Source organism: Parus major, chromosome 18, assembly GCF_001522545.3.
Source record: "Parus major isolate Abel chromosome 18, Parus_major1.1, whole genome shotgun sequence".
NCBI lineage: Eukaryota > Metazoa > Chordata > Aves > Passeriformes > Paridae > Parus > Parus major.
Window position 1 is genome coordinate 480234 of NC_031786.1, and position 25167 is coordinate 505400.

The 25167-nt window shown below is 63.1% G+C and overlaps 1 protein-coding gene across 11 annotated transcripts in view; it reads right to left on the reverse strand.

Annotated features, from left to right (window-relative positions):
* Window positions 1–25167, reverse strand: part of RBFOX3 (RNA binding fox-1 homolog 3) — a 138450-nt gene that overhangs the window by 975 nt on the left and 112308 nt on the right. For 4 of the 11 annotated variants that reach the window (XM_019008517.2, XM_015645668.2, XM_015645669.2 and 1 more), the window contains 12 exons: window positions 17973–18309; window positions 6564–6815; window positions 5879–6016; window positions 5432–5485; window positions 4836–4928; window positions 3795–3855; window positions 3493–3546; window positions 3051–3183; window positions 2558–2597; window positions 1941–2002; window positions 1606–1684; window positions 7–774 (listed from right to left, as the gene is read on the reverse strand). In XM_019008517.2, coding sequence (XP_018864062.1) covers window positions 730–774; window positions 1606–1684; window positions 1941–2002; window positions 2558–2597; window positions 3051–3183; window positions 3493–3546; window positions 3795–3855; window positions 4836–4928; window positions 5432–5485; window positions 5879–6016; window positions 6564–6815; window positions 17973–18074 — 1113 coding nt within the window. In that variant the 5' untranslated portion in view covers window positions 18075–18309 and the 3' untranslated portion in view covers window positions 7–729. Of the gene's footprint in view, window positions 1–6; window positions 775–1605; window positions 1685–1940; window positions 2003–2557; window positions 2598–3050; window positions 3184–3492; window positions 3547–3794; window positions 3856–4835; window positions 4929–5431; window positions 5486–5878; window positions 6017–6563; window positions 6816–17972; window positions 18310–25167 lie in introns of those variants that run through there. The other 7 variants (XM_015645672.2, XM_015645673.3, XM_033518625.1 and 4 more) reach the window with 5 other exon arrangements.

Below are 25167 nucleotides of genomic sequence, written 5' to 3' on the forward strand. Positions count from 1 at the left end.
GTCACACTGAGCTCCACAGCCATCCCAGCCTGTCACACTCAGCTCCACAGCCATCCCAGCCCATCACACTGAGCTCCACAGCCATCCCAGCCTGTCACACTGAGCTCCACAGCCATCCCAGCCTGTCACACTGAGCTCCACAGCCATCCCAGCCTGTCACACTCTGCAGAGCAGCACAGTCAGGTGGAGAAGCGCTCCTGCCTGGTGGGCTGCCCCAGGACCCTGAATCCAGCCCAGCCTCGTCAGTCCCCACAGCTGGCAGCAACCCCAGCTGGCTCCTCTCTCTCCTACGGGGGCAGAGGGGCTGCTCGGGGGGCTGCTGCCACCCCGAGCCCCAGCGCCTGTGGAGTGAGCATCCCTGCGGGCTGAGCACCCCCTGCCCGCGGGGGGAAGAGCCCTCTGCAGCCCGGCCAGGGCAGGGCAGGGCAGGGGGGACCCCAGCCCCCGGCTGTGGGAACGGGGCGCTGCTGGGGCTGAGGGCTGCCCCCACACCCCGCGGTCCCCGGGGCGGGCGGATGGTGCAGGAGAGGCGGGCGGGCGGCAGGACGGAGCGGCTGAGGTAACCCTATGGGTGTGGGGAGCTGTGGCCCCACAGAGCCCGGCGCCAGCCCCAGCCACCCGGGCAGCACCCGCGGGTCCTCCGCAGGCTCGGCCTCGGCTCTGTCTGCCTGCTTTGGTTTGGTGCTAGTGAGCATCGGGGGCAGTGGTGGGGGGGCTGGGTCTGTCTTGCTAGTAGGGAGTGAAGCGGCTGTACCCTCCTCGGTATAGACTAGCCTGCAACATCAAAGATGAAAAAAAAGCCAATCAGTATTCAGAGATAGCCAAAGCCTAGATCTTCCCTTTTTTCTTTTCTTCTTCTTTTTTTTTTTTTTTTTTTTTTTTTTTTTTTTTTTTTTTTCAAATGACACCAAATCGCTGTTGTCCTTGGGATGTGAGGGGCAGGCAGGGCCAGGGTGCTGCCCGGGCTCTGTGGTGGCCATGGGCACTGCCCCGGGGGCAGGGGCTGCCAAACGCCTCCAAAGTGGCCCTGCTGTGCCTGCCGAGGAGCTGCCCCGTCCCTGCTGTGCCACTGAGCTGAAAACCCCATGGACGTTGTGCCCGTGGCCCCTCGCTAGCAGCTGCCCAGGGCTGGGGGTGCCCAAGGAGTAAAAAAAAAGCAGAAAAAGGCAGGTTGGCTTTGTGATCCCAGCCGTGAGTGTAATTTTTCATCTTTGATGCTGTCAGAGCTGGCCAAGAGCTGTGGTGTGTGAGGGGCTGCAGTGCCCCCCAGGTGCAGCCGCACACGGGGCCCTGGGGACACTGTCCTGCACTGGGATGGCAGAGGGGTCCTGGAAGGTGACCAGGCAGCCGGCAGGGGGGCAGCCAGGCCCCTGAGAAGCGGCGTGTGTGGGCAGGGTGTGAGGGGAAGGTGGGGCAGGGGTGTGGGGTGGGGGTTTCCTCTCCTGCAGACAGAGCCAGGCAGGGGCTGCGCCGTTCCCACTCCCCTCCCACGGCCCCCACACCTGCTCTGCGCCCCACAGGCCCTGTGGCCGCTGTGCCAGACCCCTCCCCTGGGCCGTCTGCAGCCCCCCGGGAAGCTGAGGAAGGCCGAGGGGCTGCTCTTACCATGGTGCCAATGCTGTAGGTGGCGGCGGGGCCGATGGTGTGGTGGTAGGGGTCTGCCGCTGCGTACACTCTGCCATAGCTAGGAGCAAACAGCGGTGGGTGTTAGTGACAGCAGCTGGGCTCCTGCCTCCCCCCCGGAGCCCTCCCTCCCTCCCACCTGCACCCGGGAGCCCCCCGGCATCTCCCTGCCCCCCCTTCCCAGCCTAGCCCTGAGGGGAGCAAGGGGTCCCTGCTCGCCTGACTCCCCTGTCCTGTCCCACAGCAGCTGGGGGTGTCAGGGTGGGCAGCGCAGGGGGTGACACGGGGCTCCCCCAGGAGTGACGCCCGGTGCTTACCTGTCACTGTACGCGGCCGCTGCTGCCGCGGGCTGGGCGTACCTGTAGGCAGCGTAGCCCCCCTGCAGGGAGGAGAGACTGGTCAAGGGGCTGCACCCACTTTGGGGGGCTGGGTGCCCCATGGCACTGCACAGAGTAGTGTGGGGCCCACGGGGAGCTGGGGCCAGTGCAACTGGGCACACATCAGCCTCATTACCATTCCCCAGGGGCTTTCACAAACATTAACCTTAAAAAATTAAATTTCCAGAGAAGAGACTGTCACCTCCCCGCTCGCTTTAATGAGGTGTCACGTTAGATAAATCCTTCAGTGCCCGCCTGAAATATCGCCGCTGGCTCCTCAGACACGGAGGTTAAACGCGGGTGTAAGGAGCTGAGGCCGTAAATCCCCCATGGTACCAGCCCTGCAAGGGGGCTGGCAGGGCCACAGCACTGGGCACAGGACGCTGTGTGGTGTGTGCCACCCAGACTGCTCTGGAGAAGCTCTACTGGGTTCATGCTCTTGCTGCCGCCCAGGGGAAGGGGCTGGGGGTGCAGAGCCCACCCGTGTGACACCACTCGTCCCCTGTGCTGGCATGGGGTCCCCGTCACAGCCCAGCCCCGGGCACGGTGTCACTTACATAGATCTCAGCTCCGTAGAACCCGTCCTGGTAGACGACCCTGGAAATGAGGCGGAGGCATCAGAGCCCGGCAAGCGCCCCTGGATGAGGGGAGTGGGGTGAGGGCGGTGAATGGGGGGAGCTGAACTGCCCCACAGCTGGCTGGCAAGGACTGGCTGTCCAGGCCCCAAAGGCACAGCTGGGGGGGGGACTTGGGACACGCAGAGGGCACTGCCAAGGGTAGGACATGCCAGAGGAGGATCCCAGGGCAGGATCTCTGCTGGGAGCGGCCAAGCAGCCACAGATGGCCACGGCTGTGTCTGTGACCAAAGCCATCACAGCTGCACGTGCTGGGAGCCAGTTTCCATTAAACCAGCCATCCTTGCCAGAATAACGTCCTGTGCCTTGGTGTACAGGAGGCTGGTGAGTGTGAGGGTCACCCTGAGGGCAGCAGGACAGCCTGGGCTGGGGCAGAGCCTGTGGCCAGGCAGGTGCAGCAGCCCCCGGTACTCACGCGCCGTAGGCGGGGATGGGCGGTGGCGGCGGCGCGGCTCGGAAGGTGTTGTAGACGGCGCGTCCTCGGCCCCGTAGGTGTGCCCCTCGGTACGCCACGGCCGTTCCCGTGGCGGGGTACGGGAACCCCGTTACTGCAGGGGACAGGGGACACCTGTGGGCTTTCCACAGCAGGTGCACACAGCCCCCACGGAGCGTCTGTGGCAGAGCCCACCCCTGTACCCTCAGCCTGGTAGGGACATGGCCCTGCGGGGATGCTGGGCAAGGGGATGGGATGGGATTGGCTGGGATGGGATGGGATGGGATGGGATGGGATGGGATGGGATGGGATAAGGGGGAACTGTCCAGGCAGGTGTGAAGGACAGAGAGAGGAGCCAGGGCTGCTCACTGCACAGAGCAGCAGCACAGTGCAAAGCTGACATTTGGGGGCAGCCTGACGTTACCTGCGTAGAATTCGGGGCCGTAGACTGCTCCCACCACTGGGTTCAGCTTCCAGCCTGTGGGCAGGGAAAGCTGGTGAGAACAGGGCACTCTTCATGGTGCTCTGAGGGGTAACAGCCCCATCCCCAGGCAGGAGGAGGGCACGGGGGGCTGCGCTACTGCACTGGGCACGAGCAGCTGCTCTCCCATTTGCCTGCAGGTGTGGAGGGCATTCACTGCCAGAGCTTCACGGCAGCCAGCCAGTGCCGGGGCCCGGAGGTGCCCCTGCCTGCCGCAGCCCCCCTCCCTGGACACTGGCCCTTACCATTGGTGTAAGGGTTGGCCACCTTCTTGTTGGTCATGACACGGGCTGTGGCGTTGTTCACCTGGAGAGAGAGGGACGGGGGCTCAGTGCCTGAGGGACGTGGAGCTGGTGAGGCTGTGGTCCAGGGCCCGCTGTGCTGCTGCTGCTGCTGCTTCGGATGCCGGAGCAAAGGATGCCGGCTGCACCAGAGACACGAGACCAGTCTCTGCCTGCAGCACCCCGCTGTACACAGACCTGCCCGTGCCTCTGGCCAGCCCAGGCCTCCATGCTCCTCCAGCTGTGAGCGTGGCTCGGGCTGGTGCCCCGAGAGCTGCGGTGCCATGCTCAGGCTGGGCCCGACATGCTGCCCGTGAGCTCCTGCCTGATTTTATTGGGTGATGTTTCCCTTGTCCATGGGGCATTTGCTGTGCCCTGCCAGGCTCCCTCTCTGCATCAGCACTGCTGGGGACGTTTTGTCCCACTCCCTCTGCATGTGCCACCCTGCTTCCCACCACTCGCCAGCCACCAGGGAGGAGCTGCTGGCAAATGGGCAGAGCCTGATCCCTGTGCTAAGCCTGGAGAAATCAAAGCCTCTGGGGCTGGGCAGCTGTGGCACTGCAGGTGTGGCACTGCAGGTGTGGAGCTGCAGGTGTGGAGCTGCAGGTGTGGAGCTGCAGGTGTGGAGCAGCTGTGGATGCTCCCTCCCAGCACAGAGCAGGAGGGAGGGCATGCGGGGCAGAGCCCCAAAGCTCCCTGCAGAGCCTGGGGCGGCTGCTGTGGGCACGGGGCTCTGCCAGACTCGTCTGTGCCAGGCAGAAGGCAGCCCCAGCTGGCACCCCAGCTCTCTGTGCACCCGGGAGGTTCCTCTGGGCCAGACACTCCTTGTGCCAAGCGATGACCTTCCCGGCAGCCGACACACATGCCACATTCAGGGACACATGCACGCGCTGGGCACAGCTACCGAGGGCAGCCGGAGCCGGGGCTGCCCCGAGCGTCCCGCAGCCCGGGCAGGGGACACACACACGCAGGCATGGCACGGCACTAGCACACTTATCTGAGCACCTCAATCTTCCGGCCCTCTACGATGGTGCCATTCAGCTTCTCCCGTGCCCGGTCGGCATCTGTGCTAGTTTCAAAAGTTACAAACCCAAAACCCTGTGAGCAGAGGAGAAAAGGAGAAAGAAAGAGACAGAGAGAGACAGAGAGAGGGTGTGGGGACAGAGAGAGAGAGGGGGTGAATCAGGAGAGCTGGCGCAGGAGGTGAGGCTGCCACAGTGCAGAGATGAAGAACCCAGACTGGGGTCCCGCAGGGGCCGGGGATCCCGGCTGAGGCCCCAGAATCGCCCACAAGCTGGGAGAAGAGTCTGGGAGAGGGGCACAGAAAGCGGGGAAGATACAACAGAGACATCCAGACACAGAGGGACACGAGCTGCTCGTGGTGGGACAGAGCGAGCCCTCTCCTCCCTCCGGGGCCGGGTGCAGGGGCCCACGCGACCTCCCCAGTTGGTGCTGGGGCTGCCCCGATGGGGCACCGCATGCCAGGGTCCCCTGGGACAGGAGAGGAGGGGAGAGCAGGTTACAGCACTGCTGGGCAACCTGGCTCCACTGGCACCCTCCCCGGGACTGGCTGAATGGTGCTGGCCATGGGCATCACCCACCTTGGAGCCCCGCTCGTTGAAAATGATCTCCACATCCAGAATTTTCCCGAATTGCTGCAAGTGGAGAGAACAGAGGGGTGAGTGCCTGCAGAGCCTCTGGCCCTGCACCCAGAGCTGCTGGCATGGGGCTCTGTGCCAGGGATGGGCAGAGGGCTGCCTTGGGGACCACACTGCGGTCCTCCAAGGACATGCAGGGGAAAGCCCTTGTGCCTCCCATGGCTCCCACTCTGACAGGACTTGGGGAGTGTCATCCAAAATTTCATTAGCTGGCATTGCTCTGAGTCCCAATGAGGGCTGGGAAGGGGACAGTGGAGGGGGACAAGGGCTCTGTGTCACTCCACACACAGGAGTTGGGCAGGATAGGCCCTTGGGAGGTGACAGTGCCGAGGTCCCCATGGTGCCAAGGGGCAGCACTGAGCAGGGATGGCTGCATGGAGCTGTACTCACCCCAAACATCTGCCGCAGGTCGGGGTCCCGGAATCGAAAGGGAATGTTGGAGACGTGTAACCTCTTGGGCTGCTGCTTGTCTGTGTTGTCTGAGGAGTGTAGCTGCTGGCTGTCTGTCTGTGCCGCCTCGTCTGTCTGCTGTGGGAGGCACTGCTGCCATCAGCCCCTGGCCGTGCCAGCCCCGTGTCCCCAGTGGGGGGAATGTCCCCTGCCCTGCGCCTGGCCCTGCCTGCCCCCAGGGACACCCTGGACCCCGTGGTCCCCAGGTTCTGGGCAGTACCCCACGGATGTCCCTCCCTCCTGCTGAGCCAGGGGGATGATGGTGGGGCTGTGGGGATGCTCAGGGTGGGGGTCCAGACACTGCTCTCAGGACCATGTGGAAGGACTGCAAAGTGCTGAGCTCAGCACCTTCCTGGGGCTGCGCTCCAGCCCTGTAATGGCCACGATCTTGGAGAGCAGAGCCAGGCAAGTGGATCACAGGTGATGAGAAATGATGGGGGGCTGAGAGGGAGGGTGATGGTAGGAACACCCAGCCTGGCACCCTGTGGGACTTTGGCCAGGCAGCACCACTGCCCCAGGACCCTCCTGGCAGCTCTGGCACTGCCCCAGAGCCCCACAGCAGGGCTGTCCCCCAGTGCCTGTGGCACTGCCCCGAGCCCAGCACACCCCCGAGGCACTGCCTTACCGGTACTGTCTGTGTCCCTGCTATGGACTGTGTGCTGGCGTCGCTGCCTGGCTGCTCCGAGTGGCTCTGTGCTGGTGTGTAGAGGGTCATGGCGTGCTCTGGTACCGTGCTCTGCCCCGAGTAGTCCTGCGTGGGGTGGGGGTGCGGCGGCGCGTACTCTGCGGGGATCCCGTTCTGGGGGGGCGGGGGGTACTGGGCTGGGGGGTAGGGCTGAGCCATCGCGTCCGGCGGAGCCGTGGCGTCCTGGTTACCCTGCCGAGAGAGCGGCACCATCCCCCTTAGCTGCTGGGCACATCTGGGCTGCCACTTGCCCCAGGATGGGGTTCTGATCTCCACAGCCAGCCCCAGCCCCACCCACCCCACTACACCCCAGCCCTTGGTGTCTCTCTCAAACCCTGGGCTGTCTCTGTGCTCTGGTGGCTTTGGGGTCACGTTGCCAGCAGCTGAGCCCCATCCTCTCCTGCTCCTATGCCCTGCCTGCCTTCTGTGCTGGGATGGGGTAGGAGGACGGAGGTCTCCATGTAGGGTTTAACTCCTGAAGATGGCACATGCCTCTCCTTGGGAAGGGAGAGCTGGTCAAGGCCCATTTTGGAGCCCAGCACAGGGTAAAGCAGAGCCCGGCCAGCAGCATCACACTGGGAGCTGCACAGCACCGGCACTGGCTGGGCAGGGAGGGGCGTCAGGGAGGGATGCTGATGGCCCCTTGGCAAACACCAGACAGGGATCAATTAACTGCTAAATATTTGATTAGACCCTTCGCTCTAACGCAGCAGCCTTGGCTGCCTTGGTCAAACGGGGTGAGCTGCACCCACGCCAAGGGCCAAGGGCTGCTGGGGTTCGTGTGGGGCTGGGAGCGCAGTGTGGGGCTCTGCACACCCACCCACCTCCTGTCCATCTTCCGAGCCCAGCACACAGCCACGGTCCCGCTCGCACATCTGCGCTGCAGCTGCGGCCGCAGGGCCGGTCCCGGGGCCGCAGGAGCAGCGCCCGCAGCCCCTGGATGTTTTACAGCGTGCCGCAGCAGCCTCCGGCCCGTGAAATCCATCCGTGGCTCAGCCCGCAGAGACAAGCGCATTAATTGCGTGTGTCGCCGATTTATGCTGGGGAGGGAAGGCGGGGGCGGCAGCCGCCATCCCCAGCCCGCGGGGCTGTCGCGCCTGTGAGGGTGGCAGCAGAGCCGCAGGGGGACACGCGGAAAGGCGGCGGGGATCGCCCCGCTGCAGATCTGCAAGTCATCGGCAGCAGCGGCAGCGCCTGCCCGAGCTGACTCAGCGCCAGCCCCACGCACCTGCCTGTGTGGGCCGGGGCTGGGTCCCTGCAGGAGCCGAGCCCACCGACAGCCCTGCCCCGGGAGCTGCCCACAACGCTCTGCCCGCTCCGCAGCTGCCAGTTCCACCTGGGCCAGAGGGCTCCATCCTGCGCCCGCCCGGCTCTCGGCACCCAGCTCCTCTCCAGGGAGCAGGCAGACACCGACAGCCACCGTGGCCACTCTCCCACCGTGCCTGCCTGCACCCCTCCCTGCCTGATCCCTGGCGCCCCGTGCCCGTCCCTCCCTGCCTGCACCTGTTCAACCAGGAGCAGCCCTCATCCCTCCTGCCCGCCCCGCACTGGACAGCGACATCCCTGCTGTCACTGCAGCCAGCATCAGCCACCAACACGCAGGGCCCAGGACGTCAGCGGGCAGACGGAATGCAGGGACTGTCCCCACCTGCCCAGGTCTTGGGTCCTCCCAGGGCTGTCCCAACAGCCACGTTTGTATCAGTTGTTAATTAGGGCTGTCGCAGTGCCTGTCAGGCCGGGTATTATTCCGTTCAGGGACCATTAAGTTCCCCTGGTTGCTGCTCATGGTGCTGGAGCTGCAGGTGCTGCAGAGACACAGACCCACGGCTTCCAGCACCTCCTGTCCGCTCCCCGTGCCTGGCCACCCCCTCTGGGGACAGAGCTGCTCGAGTGGGGCTGCTGCGGGCCAGGGTCCCACGGGGAAGGGAACACTGACAGGTTTGGCTGTGTGGTGCCCGTTGACATCACTCTACCCTGTTCCACACCACTGGAACAGCCCCATCCCCAGGCAGCCCCAAGCAGTGAGGGTCCCTCTGTTCCTCCCTGGAAGTGGCTGGAGCCCTTTCTGGGTGTTCCCCTGCACTGAGCACCCAGGGGGGCCCTGGGGACCCACCTCTGCAGCCCACCAGAAGCACCCTGGGTGCTCCCAGCTTGGGGTGTCTGGCCATGCAGGGAGCCCGTGGCACAGTGCTGGGTGCCAGGGACAGGGGCTCTGACAGACATCCCTTGCTCTGCCAGCACCCATCCTCCTGGGGCGTGGGGATGCTCCCACACGGTGCTTTCGACACTTGCTGTAAAATAAATTGTGATGCTAACAGCCCTTGGCCTCGTTTATGATGAGACAGGTCAGTTCAGTGCCTGAGCCTGGAGCAAAGCTGGCAGCACAGGGGGCATGAGCAGTGCCCAGGCAGCTCTGCTGCCCACCTGCCCGGGCAGTACCAGCGGGACTGCGGCACGACCCTGTGCCGAAACAGCACTGCCCCAGGGCTGGCAGCGGAGAGGCTGGCACAGGCTGCCCAAGTTACCCTGCCTGGTTTCCCCTGTGCAGTGTCCCCCATACGGTGTCCCCTGCCCAGTGTCCCCTGCCCAGTGTCCCCTGCCCAGTGTCCCCTGCCCGGTGTCCCCTGCCCAGTGTCCCCTGCCAGGTGTCCCCTGCCCAGTGTCCCCTGCCCAGTGTCCCCCGCCCAGTGTCCCCTGCCCGGTGTCCCCTGCCCAGTGTCCTGCACCCTGCCCACGGCTCTGTCTTGCACCACCAGCCCTGCGCAGTGCCTGCCGCAGCAGGCAAGGGGTAGGTATCATCTTTAGCTGATTAAATGTCCCTCATTAACGAGTTTCTTTAATTAATGAAGTTTTTTTGTTTGCTCCACTTGCTTTCTCCCCCCACACTCTGCCTCCTCAGCACAATCCAGGCCATTTCCTTTCAAGTCATTTAGCGCGTGGGGCCAGTTCCTGCCGACACCGCATTTTGGTGATTGCGCCTGTCAGCTCGGGGCTGACGACGCCGTTTCCCACATTTGCTCCTTTTTAAGAAAACAATGTGCCAGGAGCCCCCGGATGCAGAGGACAGGTCAGAGCAATCAGCCGAGTGCAGACCCTGCAGGAAGGATGAGGCAGCTGCCAGCCACGAGCGCTTGCAATGGGCCACCAAACCTCGGTGTGCCAGCACAGAGTGACGGTGGCACGCAGGAGTGCCTGGGGCTCGGGGCTGTCACCAGCACCCATCCCCTGGTGCTACCGCAGCCACCACAGATGTGCCAGTTTCCTCCAAGCCTTGTGGCCATCCTGCTGCCTTGCCCTGACCCCAGTTCCATCTCCAGCCCAGGGCAACTCTGCCCGCAGCTGTGCCCTACCTGTGCCACGCAGTGCTGATGGTGCAGGGGTGGCACAGCACAACACTGGCACTGCCAGGTCACGGCATGGCACTGCCAGGTCACGGCATGGCACTGCCTGGTCACGGCATGGCACTGCCAGGTCACAGCACAACACTGGCACTGCCAGGTCACAGCACAACACTGGCACTGCCAGGTCACAGCATGGCACTGCCTGGTCACAGCATGGCACTGCCTGTTCATGACATGGCACTGCCTGTTCATGCCATGGCACTGCCTGTTCATGGCATGGCACTGCCCAGTCGCAGCTGACCCTGCCTGCTCATGTCACCATGAGGTCACAGTGCATGAACAGCTTGGGGAGGCACATGGGGAGTGCCAGAGCAATTGGAGAGGGAAGACAGTCCTGTCACTACACACCTCCCCACCCTGACAGCGGTCCCCACTGCCTCTGGCTGTCCTGCTCCTCCCACTGGGAACCAGACACCTGCTGTGGGGGGAAAGAGGGGCCCACAGCATCAGCAGAGCCCCCCAGTTGCTCCTGCAAGCTGGGAGCAGGAAGCATACCCTGCCGGCAGGGCAGGGCTGGCAGAAAACACTTTGCTGTGACCTGGAATGGCTCCTGCCTGCTAATGCCAGGGCACACCCTTGCCATATCGAGAGGGAGCCTGAGGTCACTGCTGAGCACAGGGCAGGGCGCTCAGCAATTCCAGACGTGGGGACCCGCAGTGCCCACCAGCAGGAAACTGGAGCGAGCGGGACCGTGTGTCCTGATGGCCGCTGCCCTGGAGCAGCACGGGGTGGCACGGTGCTGAGCGGCAGAGACAGATTCAAGAAATGCCCCAGTGGAGACAGAAAGGTCGTGGCATGGCCCAAGGCAGCCCCCAGGCGTCCTGGGCCCCTGCAGGCATCACCGTGCCCAGCACGACTCATCTGCGTGACAGATGCACCGTTCCCCCTCCCATCCGGCCGCTCGCTCGTGCTAATGACTGTCAACACGGAACAGAGGCCACGAAGGGGAAGAAAATTACTCCCTGAAAAGGAATTGACTGATCCCTGTCATTTCTCACAAAACCACTGACCTGTAAATATTTCATTACCCCAAAAGCTGTGCCATCCATACAAAGCAGTGCCCAGCGCTGTGCAGGCACCGGCCGCAGAGCTCCTGGCTGCGGGGCAGTGGGGTCAGGGTGCCCCAGGGGGGACGAGCCCTGCCCACCGGGGGGATGTCAGGAGGTGCTGCTGGGTGGCTTATCCCCAAAATGGGGACACGGTGATCCCACAGAGAGCCGGGGGACACGATGGGGATGGGCCCTCTGGAGGAAGCAGGGAAGGAGTGAGGCGCTGCAGGGACCAGAGGCAGCAGCTGCTGCACTGAATGTCTTCATCGCCGAAGCGCAGGGAGGGGTGAGAGGTTGGTAATGGCATCTGCCGGGGATGCTGCGGTGGGCAAGGAGTGCTCCAGTGAGCAGGGAGGACCTGAGGGGGAGGAAGAGCAGCGGGGGAAAGCAGAGCAGCCTGTTGGCATGGGAAACACCGTTTTTCGGGGCTGCCACACACAGCATCACACACCCGGCACTCTGCATCCCCCGAGGCTGCTCCTGCCCTCGGCCCCCGCGGGCTCCAGCTAACAGAGCCAGGGACGCTGCTGCTGCTGCCCATGGCAGCCTGGGGAGCACTGGTGGAGCGCTGGCAGCCACAAGACTTCCAGGAGCGGGGATGGGACAAGACGCTGGCCCCGGCACACACCAGCACGTGTGTCCCTGTCACCTCAGCACGGGGCAGAAGGGGCCACGGTCCGGCCCCGGCTCCCGGCTCTGCCAGCTGGAAACTTCGGAGCGGAGGCTTCATGAAATATTCATGAAGTAAATGGTGCAATTTCATCTGCATTCAGCCAACTTCATGTATATTTCAGAGTATTATGAAATGATAATGTTGTGTAACCAAGGCGAGACGGGGGTGCTTGGGGGGGCTCCCGGCCACCCCCGCCTGCTCGGCCGGCAGCTCCCAGCTCGCCGTGTCCCGGTGCCACCGCACCGGGAGGGACTGGCGGCCGTGTGACCGCCGGGGACACGGCAGGAGCAGGCAGGGCGGCGGGAGGAACAGAGCTCCGCGATGCACGGCCCTCTGGCTCCCCCCGAACACACCCGACATCGCCAGCGGGGCCGGGGCTCGCCCGGGGCAGGGCACACCTGTAGGAGTCCTCGGTGCCTCCCCGGCACAGCTCTGCCTCCAGGCACACCGGAGCGAGTCAGACCTGCTGTTGGCAGAGCTGGCTGGGATTCCCAGCAGTGTTTGGTCCCCAGTGGCCACCAAAAGGTTGTGACGGGTGGCACACAAGGTACAAGCTAGGCTGCAGAGCCCAGGGACGGGCTGGAGACAACCTGAGTCCTCATCAGCATCCTCCTGAGCTCTGCAGGCACCCCAGTGTCAGATGCAGATGCCCAGAGATCCACGGCTCAGTGGTGACCAGTCTGCTGGGCCTGGGGGCAAATGGGCTCTAGAATCCTCACGTGGAGCTGCCAGAGCCCAGCTGCACGCACACAGCTCCAGACACCATGAGCACTGGGATCAATGGCCATGTCCACTGGCCTCACACTTCCCACAAGCCCACACCAGCTCCACTGCCATCCCCACAGCTGGCCTTGCAGCTCACAGGGCTCCAGGAACCCAGCTGAACCCTGGTCCTGCAGCTGCAGAGCCCACCCCCAGACCCTGTCACTGTCACAGCACTGTCACCATGCTGGGGCTCTGGCACAGCTGCATGTGGCACTTGCTCGCCCAGGCGGTGTGGGCACCCGTGGCACCACGGGCCCATGTGTGTGCCCGGACAGTGCTTGCACACAGCCCTCTCTAATAGGCAGCCAGGAGCATAATTTTTCCTCTAATTACATATTCAGCACTTCTGAGAAAATGAGATTTTGGTAATTCAATTGGACTGAGAAGCAGCACTATAATAAAATGAAATTTGTAACAATCGTGCAGTTAAATTAGTTAAATGGAGAGGAAGGAGCTGTGGAAAATTGACCCCTCGATCTCCTAAAGACTAATCAGACATTTGAACCGGGTTGTGCTAACAAAGCCCCCAGGGTGTGTGGCACAGAGTGAGGGGAAACCAGAGATGCCACGAGGGAAGAGCTGGAAAACAGCTGGGCACCGGGTGGTGTCACAGAGGGGAGGTCCCTGCTCCGGTCCTGGGGTGGGATGGCGTGGCTTTGGCAGGGAGTGCCGGCTGTGATGCTGGAGCCATGCCCTCTGTGGCACTGGGCACTGCCAGGGCCTGGCCACCGGGGACCCTGGGGACATGGGGACACACGCCTGGTCACCCTTGAGCAGCCCTGGGTGGGGACAGCCACCGCAGGACACCCGGACAGGGGTGGCACACAGCGCCAGGCTGGTGCGGAGAGAGGCGTCCCATGAGCTGGAGGGGTCTGCGGCAGGTACAACGTAATTAGCCTCAGTATTTATCTTGTTGTTCGTCTTTTCTATTTTTTCTTGTAAAAGAAAAGGAGAAAAAGACGAGTTTCTCATTTGCAAGTTAATTAGTCTAATTACCTCTAATTAAGGGCTCCCCACACAATGCAGATCACAAATAAGCTGCCACTGTCGCCTGCTCCCACTCTTCTCTCCCCAGTTTTGATTTTCCACGGGAGCTGTTTGAAGGCTGTGGTGAGGAGCCGGGTGTGGATCCTGGCCGGGCACAGCAGGGCTCGGATGGAACTTGGGAACTGCCCCCAGCCCCTGGCAGGCAGTGCCCACAGCGCTGTGGTGGCCACCACAAACTCTTCAGCTGCTGGGATGCTCCAGGGAGTGAGGGGACACACCTGCTCCCTCCTGGCCCCTGGAATGCCAAGGGAGGTGGTGCAGGTTAAAGCACTGCTGGGTTTGTCTGTGGGCAGTGCAGGGTGAAGCCTGCAGCTCCCAGCCCACAGCTCCATGGCACCAGCGTGTCACCGGGTCAGTAGCCACAGCATGGCCAGGACCACACAGCCCCTGCCCACACGCTGCTAGGCTCACACCAGCACTGCAAGATCCAGATCCTCCAGTGGACATTTAGTTCTCCTGTGCCCAGGCACCCTTCCCAACACCGGCACAGCTCCCCACACCTTCCCAGCACCCAGCCCCACACCTGCCTACAAAAACCAGCTGCACCAGTGTGACTAACGCCCTTCCTGGAGGAGCTGCAGTGCCCCTGGTTCCTCCCTGGAAGCCCACTATTGCAGACACAGTGTCCCCACACAGGAGCCCCCATCCCTGCAGCAAGTGACCCTGAAGCTCCTGGAGGTGCCTGGGGTGCCCAGCTGCAGTGCCCAGCACCCCGCCCAGCCCCGGCTGCAGACCGTGGAGCTGGCCTGGCCTGGGGGCAGCACAGGAAAACCATGTTCCAAAAGCATTTTCTGGGTGCTGGTCCCGGAGTGGGGGCAGCCCCTGGGCCAGGGGTGGTGGAGCTGGTGGAGGTGGCCTGCACCCGCTCTCCTAATTAGCCTTTCTTTGTTACACCCTCCCCCCCAGCGGCATGTGATGCTTTAAAGAATGACAGATACTAAATCTAATTTAATCTACTCATTCACCCATCACTATAGCATAAAAATAGGAATATACCTATAAAAAGAGCATTGCCAGGCAGTGTGGGCCAAAATCACAGCTATTGTGGGAAAAGCAGCTTTGCAAAGCTAAAATTAATGTCAGTGTTTTCAATGTAAAAGAACCCGAAGCAGAAGACGTGTTTTTGGGGGCTTTAAGGGCTGTCCTCACGGAGCGGGGCAGCTGCCACAGCACGGCCGGAGCCAGATCTCGCATCCGTGCGACGCACGAGCAGGGGGAGAAACCCGGTTTGAAACGAACCCGCTGCTGCAACACGCGACAACACCGCTCGGAATAGACCTGCTCCCTAAAAATATAACATGCTAAACTTGGCAGCAGCCCTTTTGGAAAGGAATTTTCCAAGCAGGATTTGCAGAGGCTGTTTCCCGGCGGGCCAGGCGCTGCTCAGCCAAGTCTCCTGTGCCATGGTGTGACTGTGAGCACCGGGGATGTTCCCGGCGAGGGGCAGCGCTGCAGTGGGCTTCAGCACACCTGTACAACAGGTGTACCTGTTCAGTACACCTGTGCTGGGCTCAGAGCTGCACGGGGCTGGGGCTGCACCCGGGCCCTGCCGGGGTAGAGCGCTGATGCTGAGCCTCAGAGCCCAGCTCTGCTCTGGGTCAGCAGCGAGCCCTGTCCTGCAGCCATCACCTGCTCACTCACAACAGCAGAGACGTGTTCCAAGCAGCGACCGATTCCTCTGTGAACAAAACGAAGCCACCAAAGTGTCCTTCCACATCCAGACCCTCACCGAGCAAGAGCCAAATGTCCCTGCGCAGAAGGATGCGGTTCCCTCCGGCCCAGGCTGCTCTGCTGCAGACGTGCACCCACCCTCCTGTGGCCCCTGCCCTCCACAAGTCCTGCTCTTGGAGCACGGCAGTGCCAGGGGCAGTTCCTGGACACTGTGGCTGCACAACCCAGAATGCCACGGACCACGGCTCCTGTGGCTGGGCCAGGGTGGCCACAGGGCAGGAGTGGAGCAGAGGGAGCTGAGAGGCACCCACAGCACCTGGAAGAGCCACTGGCACTGCTGAGCCCTCCCCGGTGCTGGAAGAACCGAACTTTTGCTGAGAGCTTCATTACTTGATCATTCCCTCAAATCCCAACACAGCTGAAAACGCTGGGGCTGGGAGCTACGAAACATCAGCAGCATCCTCGGAACCTGTCCAGCCCCAGGCTCCTGGTAGGAACAGCACTGTCTGGAGGGGATGAGGGCAGGTACTGCGTGCAGACCCTGGCAGGCCCCAGCTCTGGCCAGCCCAGCAGACTCAGTCCTGGTCACTGGCTCAGGCACTATCATGGAACACCTCCTCACAAACCCATAAAGGATTTGGACAGGGACCTGTAACCCAGGGGCTCAAAACCCAGTCCCCCCAGACTCCATGGTGCAACCAACTCAGGGAGAGTCAGCTGAACCCTCTCAGGTGTCCCTGCCACACAGAGGTGAGCCAGGCCAGCTGGCCACAGCCAGCTCTGGGGTGGGCTCGTGCCCACAGGCAGAAGCAGCGTGGCTCCCTGTGTGCTCCTAAGGTGCAGGTGGCACAGGTGGACACATCTAAAATCCAGAGCAAATTCAGAGCTAAAGCAGGTGCCAGGCACACCCGTTGGGAGGCCCATCAGCAGCGCGTGCCCCTGCCCCACGTGGTGGCTACCAGTGACATCCCTGATGCTCTGTTGTGACGTGCATGGGGAACACCCGTCCCCAAGTGCTGGGTGCAGAACCTCAGCACTTGGGGATAAAGCCCAGGAAGAGGATGGAGATTTTCACCTCCATCGTGCTCATCAGCCGGGTGAAAATCCAACTCCAAATCCTGTAATAAAACCCTCCTCCTGGCTTGCAAGTCCAGAGTTGCTGCCAAGGAGCAGGAGGCTTCTGGGAGAGCAGGGAGGAAGAGATGCGGAACACAACGGTCAAATCAAACCAGGCAGGGTGATGGGGGAACTGGGAGTTGCCAGGTGCAGAGCTGCACACCCAGGAAAGTTGCTGCTTCCCAGGGACCCGCAGCTCTGCTCTGCCCAGCCCTGCGGGCACTGGGAGCACTGGTCTGGCCACGCTGTCACCCCCGTGGCTGCCAGACCCAGGCCAGTCCACACCAGAGCACTCCACAGGGCAAGAGAGGCACAGCTGAGCCTCTCGTGTGGCCAGGGACAGGGGGATCCCAGCTGGAGAGAGACATTTCCCATGCTGCAAGAGAGCCTCTGGGCCCTGCACTGGCTGCCAGACCAAAGCATCCATGTGCTCCCTTCATAGGGACAGAAACCATCTCCTGGACGGGCGGGGGTTCAGGGACAGGCTCCGTGTCACATGTGCAGCAGCCACAGGGACCTCAGAGCAGCTTTGGGAAGGCAGGAGGAAATCCAGCGCAGCCCTGGCCGTCGCTGGGCTCTGCCCGCAGGAGGGTGCAATAAATCACGCGCCCGCCTCGGCAGCCGTGCCGCAGCCCCCGCGCGCCCCGTGCCCACGATTGTGTAACCGGCACCGGCTCCCCCAGCCCCCCGCCGCTGCGGGAGGGTCACCTGGGCCTCGCCATCCCCACCAGCACCGGCCACGGCCCCGCTCGGACACGGCCACGGACCTCCCGAGGGAGCGAACGCTCCTCAGCCTTTCACACAGGAGGGTTGGCACCTGTGGGCCCGTCCTCGCCGCTGGGTGAACCGCGCCGGCCACGCCGAGCGCGGGGAGGATGCCATGAATTTTTAAACTCCTGAAAGCACAAATGGAGTGGTTTGCCTGGCTGGGAGACAGGATTTCCGATGCAGCACAGAGGCATTTGAAGAAGATGCTGCCTCTCCCAAGCTGCGCTTCCCCTGGGATGATGGGCCCGGAAACTCGGCCCTCTGGTCCGGCACAGGACTCAGGGCAGCCCAGTGGGACAGCAAAACCTCGGCCCAGGTGAAGGACCAAACTGACGGCCCCAGCACCCTCCGTCCGGGCTGCTCAAGCTTGGCACCCGCCTGGGGCCACGTCCCCCCAGTCCCTCTGCAGCACCTTCCTGTGACAGCGGGACAGACCCACGCACACCTGGCCGCGGGGCCCGGCTCTGGACACGGGCCCTGAGAGCGCACACACGAGCCCATCACCTTCCCTTCTCTCTGGAGGCTGCTCAGGCCACGCAGGAGCCTCGTTCCTTCATCCGAGCATCCATCATCGCCAAGCGGCAGCAGCACCGAGGCGGGGAAGCGCTGGACCCGCGCCGGCGGCTCTGCCTGCCGCACTGCCCGCGCCTCTGCCCTGGCCGTGCTCCCACCACCACGGGGGGAAACCAGAGACACCCCCAAAGCTGCGGCCGGGGAGCCGAGCCGGGCACAACTCCGGCTGCCGCGGGGCTGCAGGCCGGCAGGAAGCTGTCAGGCTCTTACCCTCTGCCGAGAGGGAACCAGCCAGAAACACGTGTGAACCGGAAAGCAAAAAAATCCCCCGGAGAGGGTGGCTTACCTGTTGGAGGTAGAGGAAGGCTGGAGGACAGGGGAGAGAGTGAGGAAGCATGCCTGAGTTGGAGACAAGGAGGCAGCCCGAGTTAGCCATGGAGCACAGCATGTGTCGACAGGTAGCCGTGGAGCTGTTCGCGGGTCCGTCCTCTTCCGCACACTGCTATCCACCGCTATCCTCGTCTTCCCGGCTGGCCCCTCGGGCTCTCCCCTCCTCGCCGGCCCTCCCGACCCCTCGGCGCTAGTTAGGAGGGTTCATCTGCGGCAGGCCGGCCGCGCCGCCGCCGGAGCAGCGCTTGGCTCTTCACTTCGGGGCCATTAGCCACTGGCACTGAGCGCACGGTCTGCAAAGGGTGTGCGTGAGCCAGAGCGGAGCGGGAGAGAAAGGAAGGGGAGGAGGAAGGAGAGAGGGCTCGGGAGCGAAATAAAAGGGGTGGGAGTTGGAGGAGGAGGGGGAGTCCCCTGTGCATTCAGACATCAAACAGAGCTCTGTATAAAATGAAGAGAATCCGTAATGACATGAGAACAGCTGATCCCGCACTTAACCCCTCCACCGCCGCCGCTTTGCAGATGGCTTCCCCGCCGCCCTCGCCATCCCGGCCACTCGCTGGGGAAGCAGCCGGGCAGGATGGGGCCGGGCGGGCAGAGCCGTCTCCCTCCCCGGCGCCGGCTCCCCGGGGAGGAAGGGTCTTACCGGGAGTCGGGCTGGTGCAGCGCGGGTGCCGCGGATGCCGAGCCGCGGAGGGGCCGCCCGGGACTCCCCCATGCACACTCCGCCGCACACGTGCGCTCCGCCACGCTCCCGCTGCGAGCCGCCGTGCCCCGGCTCCGCCCGCCCGGAGCCACCGGGCCCCGCTGCGGTCCCTGCCGGGCCGGCCCTGCCCGCACGCCCCGGGCACCACCGCCCGAGCCTGCCCGCCTGCCAGTCCCACGGGCACGGAGAGCTGCGGGGACCCCCGCACCTCGGGGGGACATGAGGGGCTCTGCCCAGTGTCACCGGCTTCCCTGCGCTCCCCAGAGCGATGGGGACCCTCTGCCCCAAGAACCACCCGCTGGCTGGCAGAGCTCGAGAGGGGTTTTGGGGTTTCCAAGGGGCCTGCGGTGCTGCCAGCAGCCCTGACGCATCCACACCACACTCGCCGCTGTCACAGCTGCCATGGCAATAGCCTACGTGCCGGTGCCCGCCAGGGACAGCCGGCGTGGGCGCACGCCCGTGTTCGCTCGGGTCCCCGTCCCACCGCGCACCTCCGCCCTCCGGGGCCCGCGGCACCGCCACCGGCTCTTCCCTGCTGCCCCACATCTCGGCGCAGCACCGTGCCCAGCCCCGGAGCCGTGGCAGTGCCGAGGCTGCCGGGATGGCATTGTGCTGGGGCATGTAGGAAACGAAACCTGGGCTCGGCTCAGTTTCCATCTTGGCCAAACGCGATGCACAAAGGCAGGGCCGTGCCAGCAGCTGCTGATGCTCCGTCTCTGCCGGAGCCTCCAGCACACGACCAGCCGTTTGGAGCTGGGATTTTCCACAGTATCCCCAGGCAGAGTGACATGCTGCAGTGTCCTGGTACACTCGCAGCACTTAGCACTTCTGCTGCAGACACTCCAGAGCAGCAGTGTGTGGCGTGGCTGGCCCAGAGCCACGGGGAAAACCTGCTGCAAACAGCTCTGGAAGCTCTGGAAAGCGATGTGTGGGGCCGAGGGGATGCCAGCCCCTCCAGGGGGTCGGTCCCGAGTCCTACACTCCAAAGGGACTTCAAGGAGCCACATTAGGAAGGGGGATGCCAAGCCCGGGGGAAGCTTTGTCACCACCACCACCTCGTGGTGCCAGGTACCAAAAAGGTCCAGCAGTGACATCTGCTGCCAACAGCATCCCCAGGCACTGCTCCCCGTGGGTGCCCCACCACAGCCGCTGCCCCTCCAGCTCCAAGGACCAAGACAGACGCAGCGGCCCCTTTGGCACACCGTGGTGCTCAGACCCCACACTCATACTGGTCTCCAGCCTCGCCCTATGCCCCTGGTGCCATGCCCTGCTGTGCTCTCCAGCACCTGGGGAAGGATGTGGGACAGCCCTGAAAGGCACAAGTGCATCCTCCCACAGCCCTTCGTGCAGTTCGGGGGAGAGGGGCTCCCCCAGGAACCTCCACACATCCCCTGGTGCAGGGCGAGGGGAACACCTTGTGCAAGCCAACAGGCCCTGGGCTGCTCTGGCTCCACTGCAGCTCCTGGAGGTGACAACGGCAGGGCTCTGCCTGGCACACTGGCCTTGCGGTGCCCAACTAAGCAGCCCACGTGAGGCAGGAACGGGTTCCAGGATGAGGTAATGTGCCCATCCTCCCCCGCGCCGGCTCCGGCCACGGTGACTCAAAGGCATTCCTGGCCGGTGGCAGCACCACAAGCGCTGGCACTGCCCTGAGCCAGCAGCGAAATGGGCACAGCTCTGGGAGCTGAGGAGAGCTGGAGTCTCCTCTCTCCCTTCTCCTGCCATCACCGGTGCGTGCCTGGCTGCAGAGCTGCCCCTCTGCAGCGGGGAGCCCGGGGAGCACTGGCCAGGCAGGGCGACACCGAGCCCGCACTCGGCTCCAGTGGGGAACACCTTGCTGGCCACCAGTGGCTGGCTGCCCTCACCCTGCTGCTCCCAGCGACACGGTGCCACAGTCCCAGCCTACGGCACCGGTGGTGGCACCAGGGCCGTGCCCAGCCCCGCAGAGCCGCAGCCCTGGAGGAGCACCTCCAAAACTGAAGCCTCCTGGAATGAAAGTTTATTTATCTGTTTAATTAAGATGTGTTCACCAGGCGCACAGACCCCATTCCATCTGTCTCACTTACAGCCGTGTCCCAGTAAAATTAAACCTAATAAATATCAGCAGAGGGAAAGCAAAGGGCACGTGTGAGATATACGATCAAAGGCTGAAGTTGCACAGGGCTGCAGTTCTCAGCACATCTCTCTCTGCCCTTCGGGGCTGGGCTGGCGCTGTGCTCCCCCGCTCAGGATGGGGCTGCCTTTCCTTCAAATCAGCACAATTCCCAGTTTTTTATTTATTTTAAATGAACCCTTCAGGCCTCCTTGGTTTTGTTTTCTGGAAGAGGGAGAACAACATGGCATCAGGACTGGAGCAGCCTTGGCCGCTGTTCTGGCGCTGGAGCCAAGGGACAGAGCCTGTACTGGGAGCACTGGTGGGCATGCACCCCCAAACCACTGAGGGAACTTGCCAGGGACAGCACAGCACATCTGGCTGCTCCAGGGAACTTGCCAGGGACAGCACAGCACATCTGGCTGCGCCAGGCACCGGGATGTACCTGCTGCACACTCGAGAGCTGTTGGGAGGTGCCCAAGGCAGCCGGTGTGGTGCTGTCCTCTCCTTGGGAAATGCCAGAAAAGCTCTGGCCTTCTCCAAGGGACACTCCACCATCTGGAAACTTTATCCATGAGGAACGAGGAGCAGAGGTCTGCCTGGAGCCCCGTGTCCCCAGCCCCGCCGAGCAGGCGGTGTCACACGGGCTGGCAGCACAGCACGGCTGCGGCACATCCCTGCCAAGGGCCCTGAGCACCCGTCAGAGCTGCTGCCAGCCCAGAGTGACCCCAGCTCCATGGCCAGACTCTGACCCACAGGATGCAATGGGAAATCCCTTCGTGGGACCCCCGTGTACCCTCTCCCAACAGAGAGGGATGATGCAGTGCCCATGGAGCTGCTGTGGGGGCACAATGCACGGCCACGGGGGGCTGGGTGTCCCAGGAACCGCGTGTCTGGTGTTTAATAGGGCCCTGTGGTCCCTGCAGCGCTCTCTCACAGGGCAAAGCCGGATGCTGAGGCTTGTGAGAGCTGCCAAGGGGGGCTGCAGATCAGGCAAGACACGGCCTCTGCCACGAGGGGGGCAGGACTGGTGAGATCGGGTGCTCCAGCCTCCCTGGGCTCATCCTGGGAGTGCAGTGCTGGCAGCCCACCAGCACCCAGGGACAGCGGGACCAACCGAATCCTCTCCTCCCACCCACTCCAAAATGCCCCCAAGCAGTGGCATTCATTAATTAAAAGCTCATTAGTAGTTATTCAAAGACATCAAGCAATTAGATGAAGGCATTGACAGATCTGAGCTGCTGTGTGACAAGGAACATCTCATGGCAAGAAATGACTGTGCACCAAGGAAGGTCCCACGTCCCCAGTACCCTGGCCACAGGGATGGCCCCAACTTGGGGCACAGAGCAGGACAGTGAGAAGGGACTGACGAGCCTCCTTGGCACCCTGTGAAACCTCTCCATCTTTCCCTGCTCCTTCCTCCTCCAGCAGCTCTCAGAGGTCACTGGAGACACTGCCTGCTCTGAATTCCCAAAGATGGAGCACCCAGGTATGACCTCACCAGGTGAGGAGGGGACTGTGACCAAACCACAGCCAGTACCAGAGACAGCAGCTGTGGCAGTAGGAGCAGGAATGGAGGGAAAGCACATGGAAGTTTAATGGGATCCAGGGAAAAAACACCTCATTGAGATATTCCTGAGCCACTGTGAGGGGAGCAGATGGGGCCTGGGGATCTGTCAGCCTCTGGCCAGAGCTGCCAGCACCGTGCAGAACAGGAGAGCGGCTGGGCTGACACCTGGGGATGTTCTGGGGCCTCTTGTGTCACCCGTCCTCCTCTGGCCTCGAGCCACACGGGCAGGGACAGGAGCCCTGGTGCTCTCCACATAACAGCACCTACCTGCAGCTGTCCCGTGTCCCCCATCATCCAGCACCAACCATCGGTGCACAGGGACCTCCAGCAGCCAGTGCCACCCGTGCTCCCTGCAGGAGACACGGCAGCTCCAGGGGACACAGCTCACACTCCTGGCTGGGCAGCGTGAGCCAGAGCCTGTCACCGTGCCTGGCTCCTCGCCCCCGCCCGTGCCACCCTTCCTGAAACCCTCTCTTGACAAAATATTTACATGAAATGGCAATTAGGCTCCCTGGATTTAATGAGAATTAACCTGCAGCAACAGCACTGTGGCAGAGCATCTGCTGCTGAGCACCTTGAGCTCACGGGCTGGGTGGGCAGCGCTGGGGCCACAGCAGGGAAAGGGCTGTAGGACACTTCCAGGGCCACCAGGACCAGGCCACCAGCTCTGGGGCCAGAGCCTGCACCGAGGCAGGGCCAGCAGCACCAGGCCCAGCACAGACTGAGAGGGAGGAAGGAATGGTGGAGGGTGATGCAGGACTGGTGGAGGATGATGCAAGGAAGGAGCAACTGCAGAGCAGGAACCTGAAATGCTGCATCCCCAGGGTGCCCCTCTTCCCTGAGACCAGCTGCACCACCTGACAAAGGGTCCCAAGAAAAAGTGCCCTCTGAACTGGCAGCTCTGCCACTGTGCCTCACAGGCTGCCGGGGGGCTTTAGCAGCAGCCCCCAGGGTGCCTGCACATGGGACACCACAGGAGGGGTCCAAGCCACCCCCAGCAAGGGGGCACTGCCAGTGTGGGCACCAGCACCGGGCTGGGACCCACCTGAGCAGCAGACAGGTGAGGGGGAACACCAGGCTCCAGGGCTGCAGGTACTCCAGAAGCAGACACTCCATCCTCATAATAAGATTTTTTAAATGCACAGAGAGGATGTTAGTGCTAAACAGGCACTGTGACCCGGGGCACAGTTTATAAATCATGGTATTTACAGACCCCTTCTTCCCCTTGCCCCACACACTCTTAATTTCTCTGGCATTACTGTTCATTTGCTTTGGCATGTCAGCTCGTTGAGGTGTTGATGACCGAGGCAGCACAGCGCTCCCATCATGCAGGGACACCAGACCCTCTGCTTCCTCCCACGCCGCGACGGAGAGACGCCCACGATGCCAAGAAATGACGCCGGCTGCGGTGCCGGGAGCACAGCCCTGGTCCTGCCCTTCCCAGCAGAGCTGGGGATGCCACCCTGCGGTGCCGGGAGCGGCTGTCCCGGCTGCTGCCTCTGTGCACCTCATGGCACAGGGAGCAGAGACCCTGGAGCGCCTGGAGCTCCCATGGCAGCGGGCACCGGCCGAGCTCTGCAAAGCCACACAGCTCCGCTTTGCCCTCGCGGCTGTGCTGGATCGTTAAGTCCCTGGGGAGAATCAGCACGGAGGCAGGAGGCTCTGCCAGCCCTGACAGGCTCTGGAGCCGTGGCAGCACCGACATCCCTCATGACAAAGCACCTTACACCTGAAAGCTGCCTCCCTGAGAAACAATGAATCCGCATTATCCTCTTCCTCCTCCCCATAAGCTCCCTTCCCCACATCCCCCTTTGCCTGCCCCTGCCCACTCTGTTCCCTGCTCCAAATCCAAGTGAGCACAAGTCCCTGGAGCATGCAAACCTCACCAGGCTGCTGCAGCCCCCAGCCCCATCTCTGAGGGAGCGGGAGGGAGCAGGTGGAAGGAGCTGGTGCCGCTGGTTTTCAGCCCCAGCTGGTGGGCTGGGATGCCACGGGAAGACCCTCGGATGGTGCAGAGCCTGACACAGCCCATGTTGCAGCTCTGGGGAGGGAGTGTAGCTCCATGGGGGACTGCTGGCTCCAGTTCCTCGCCCTCTGCTCGCTGTCCCAGCTGCCCCCAGACTGGGGCTCACAGACACATTCAGTGTCCCAGCCCCAGGCCGAGGACCTGGACAGACCCTGTCACGTCCCCTCTCCGTCCCTGCAGCCCTCGAGGTCTCAGCCTGTGCCCCCTCCAGCCATGGTCTGTGTGCTCCAGCAGTGCAGGGAGAGCTGAGCCCCCCGTGCCCAGCCCACTCCCCAGCCATGCCCCTCGCTCTGGGCTCAGCAGGGGAACCATGCATCCCCCCCAAGCCTCCAAACCCCCGAGCAGAGACTGCTGTGGAGGAACTTTGGGGCCCACAAGGGGATCTCAGGGTCCCTATGGAAGGCTCCCATCAGCAGCCTCAGGAATTTCAGGCCTGGGATAGAATTTGGGGGGTGCCCCACAAGCATCTGTCAAGATCCTGGGTGGGCACCGTGAGTGAGAGCTGCTGTTCCGCACAGAGCCGTCACCTGAATGTCCCTCTGTCACCACAGACCCGTGCCCCCTCCCAGGCCAGCCCTGAGCCCACGGTGACCACCGAAGTACAGCTGGGGCAAGGGTTTGGTGCTGGGCAGGGCAGGCAGCTCGCACAGGGCAGGAGCAGGGGCAGGAGGGCAGCTGGGGGTGCCCCCAGCAGGGACCCCTGCCCGCCTCCCTGCTCCTTCCCAAGGCCGGGGCTGTCTCCAGCCCATGTCCTGCCTGC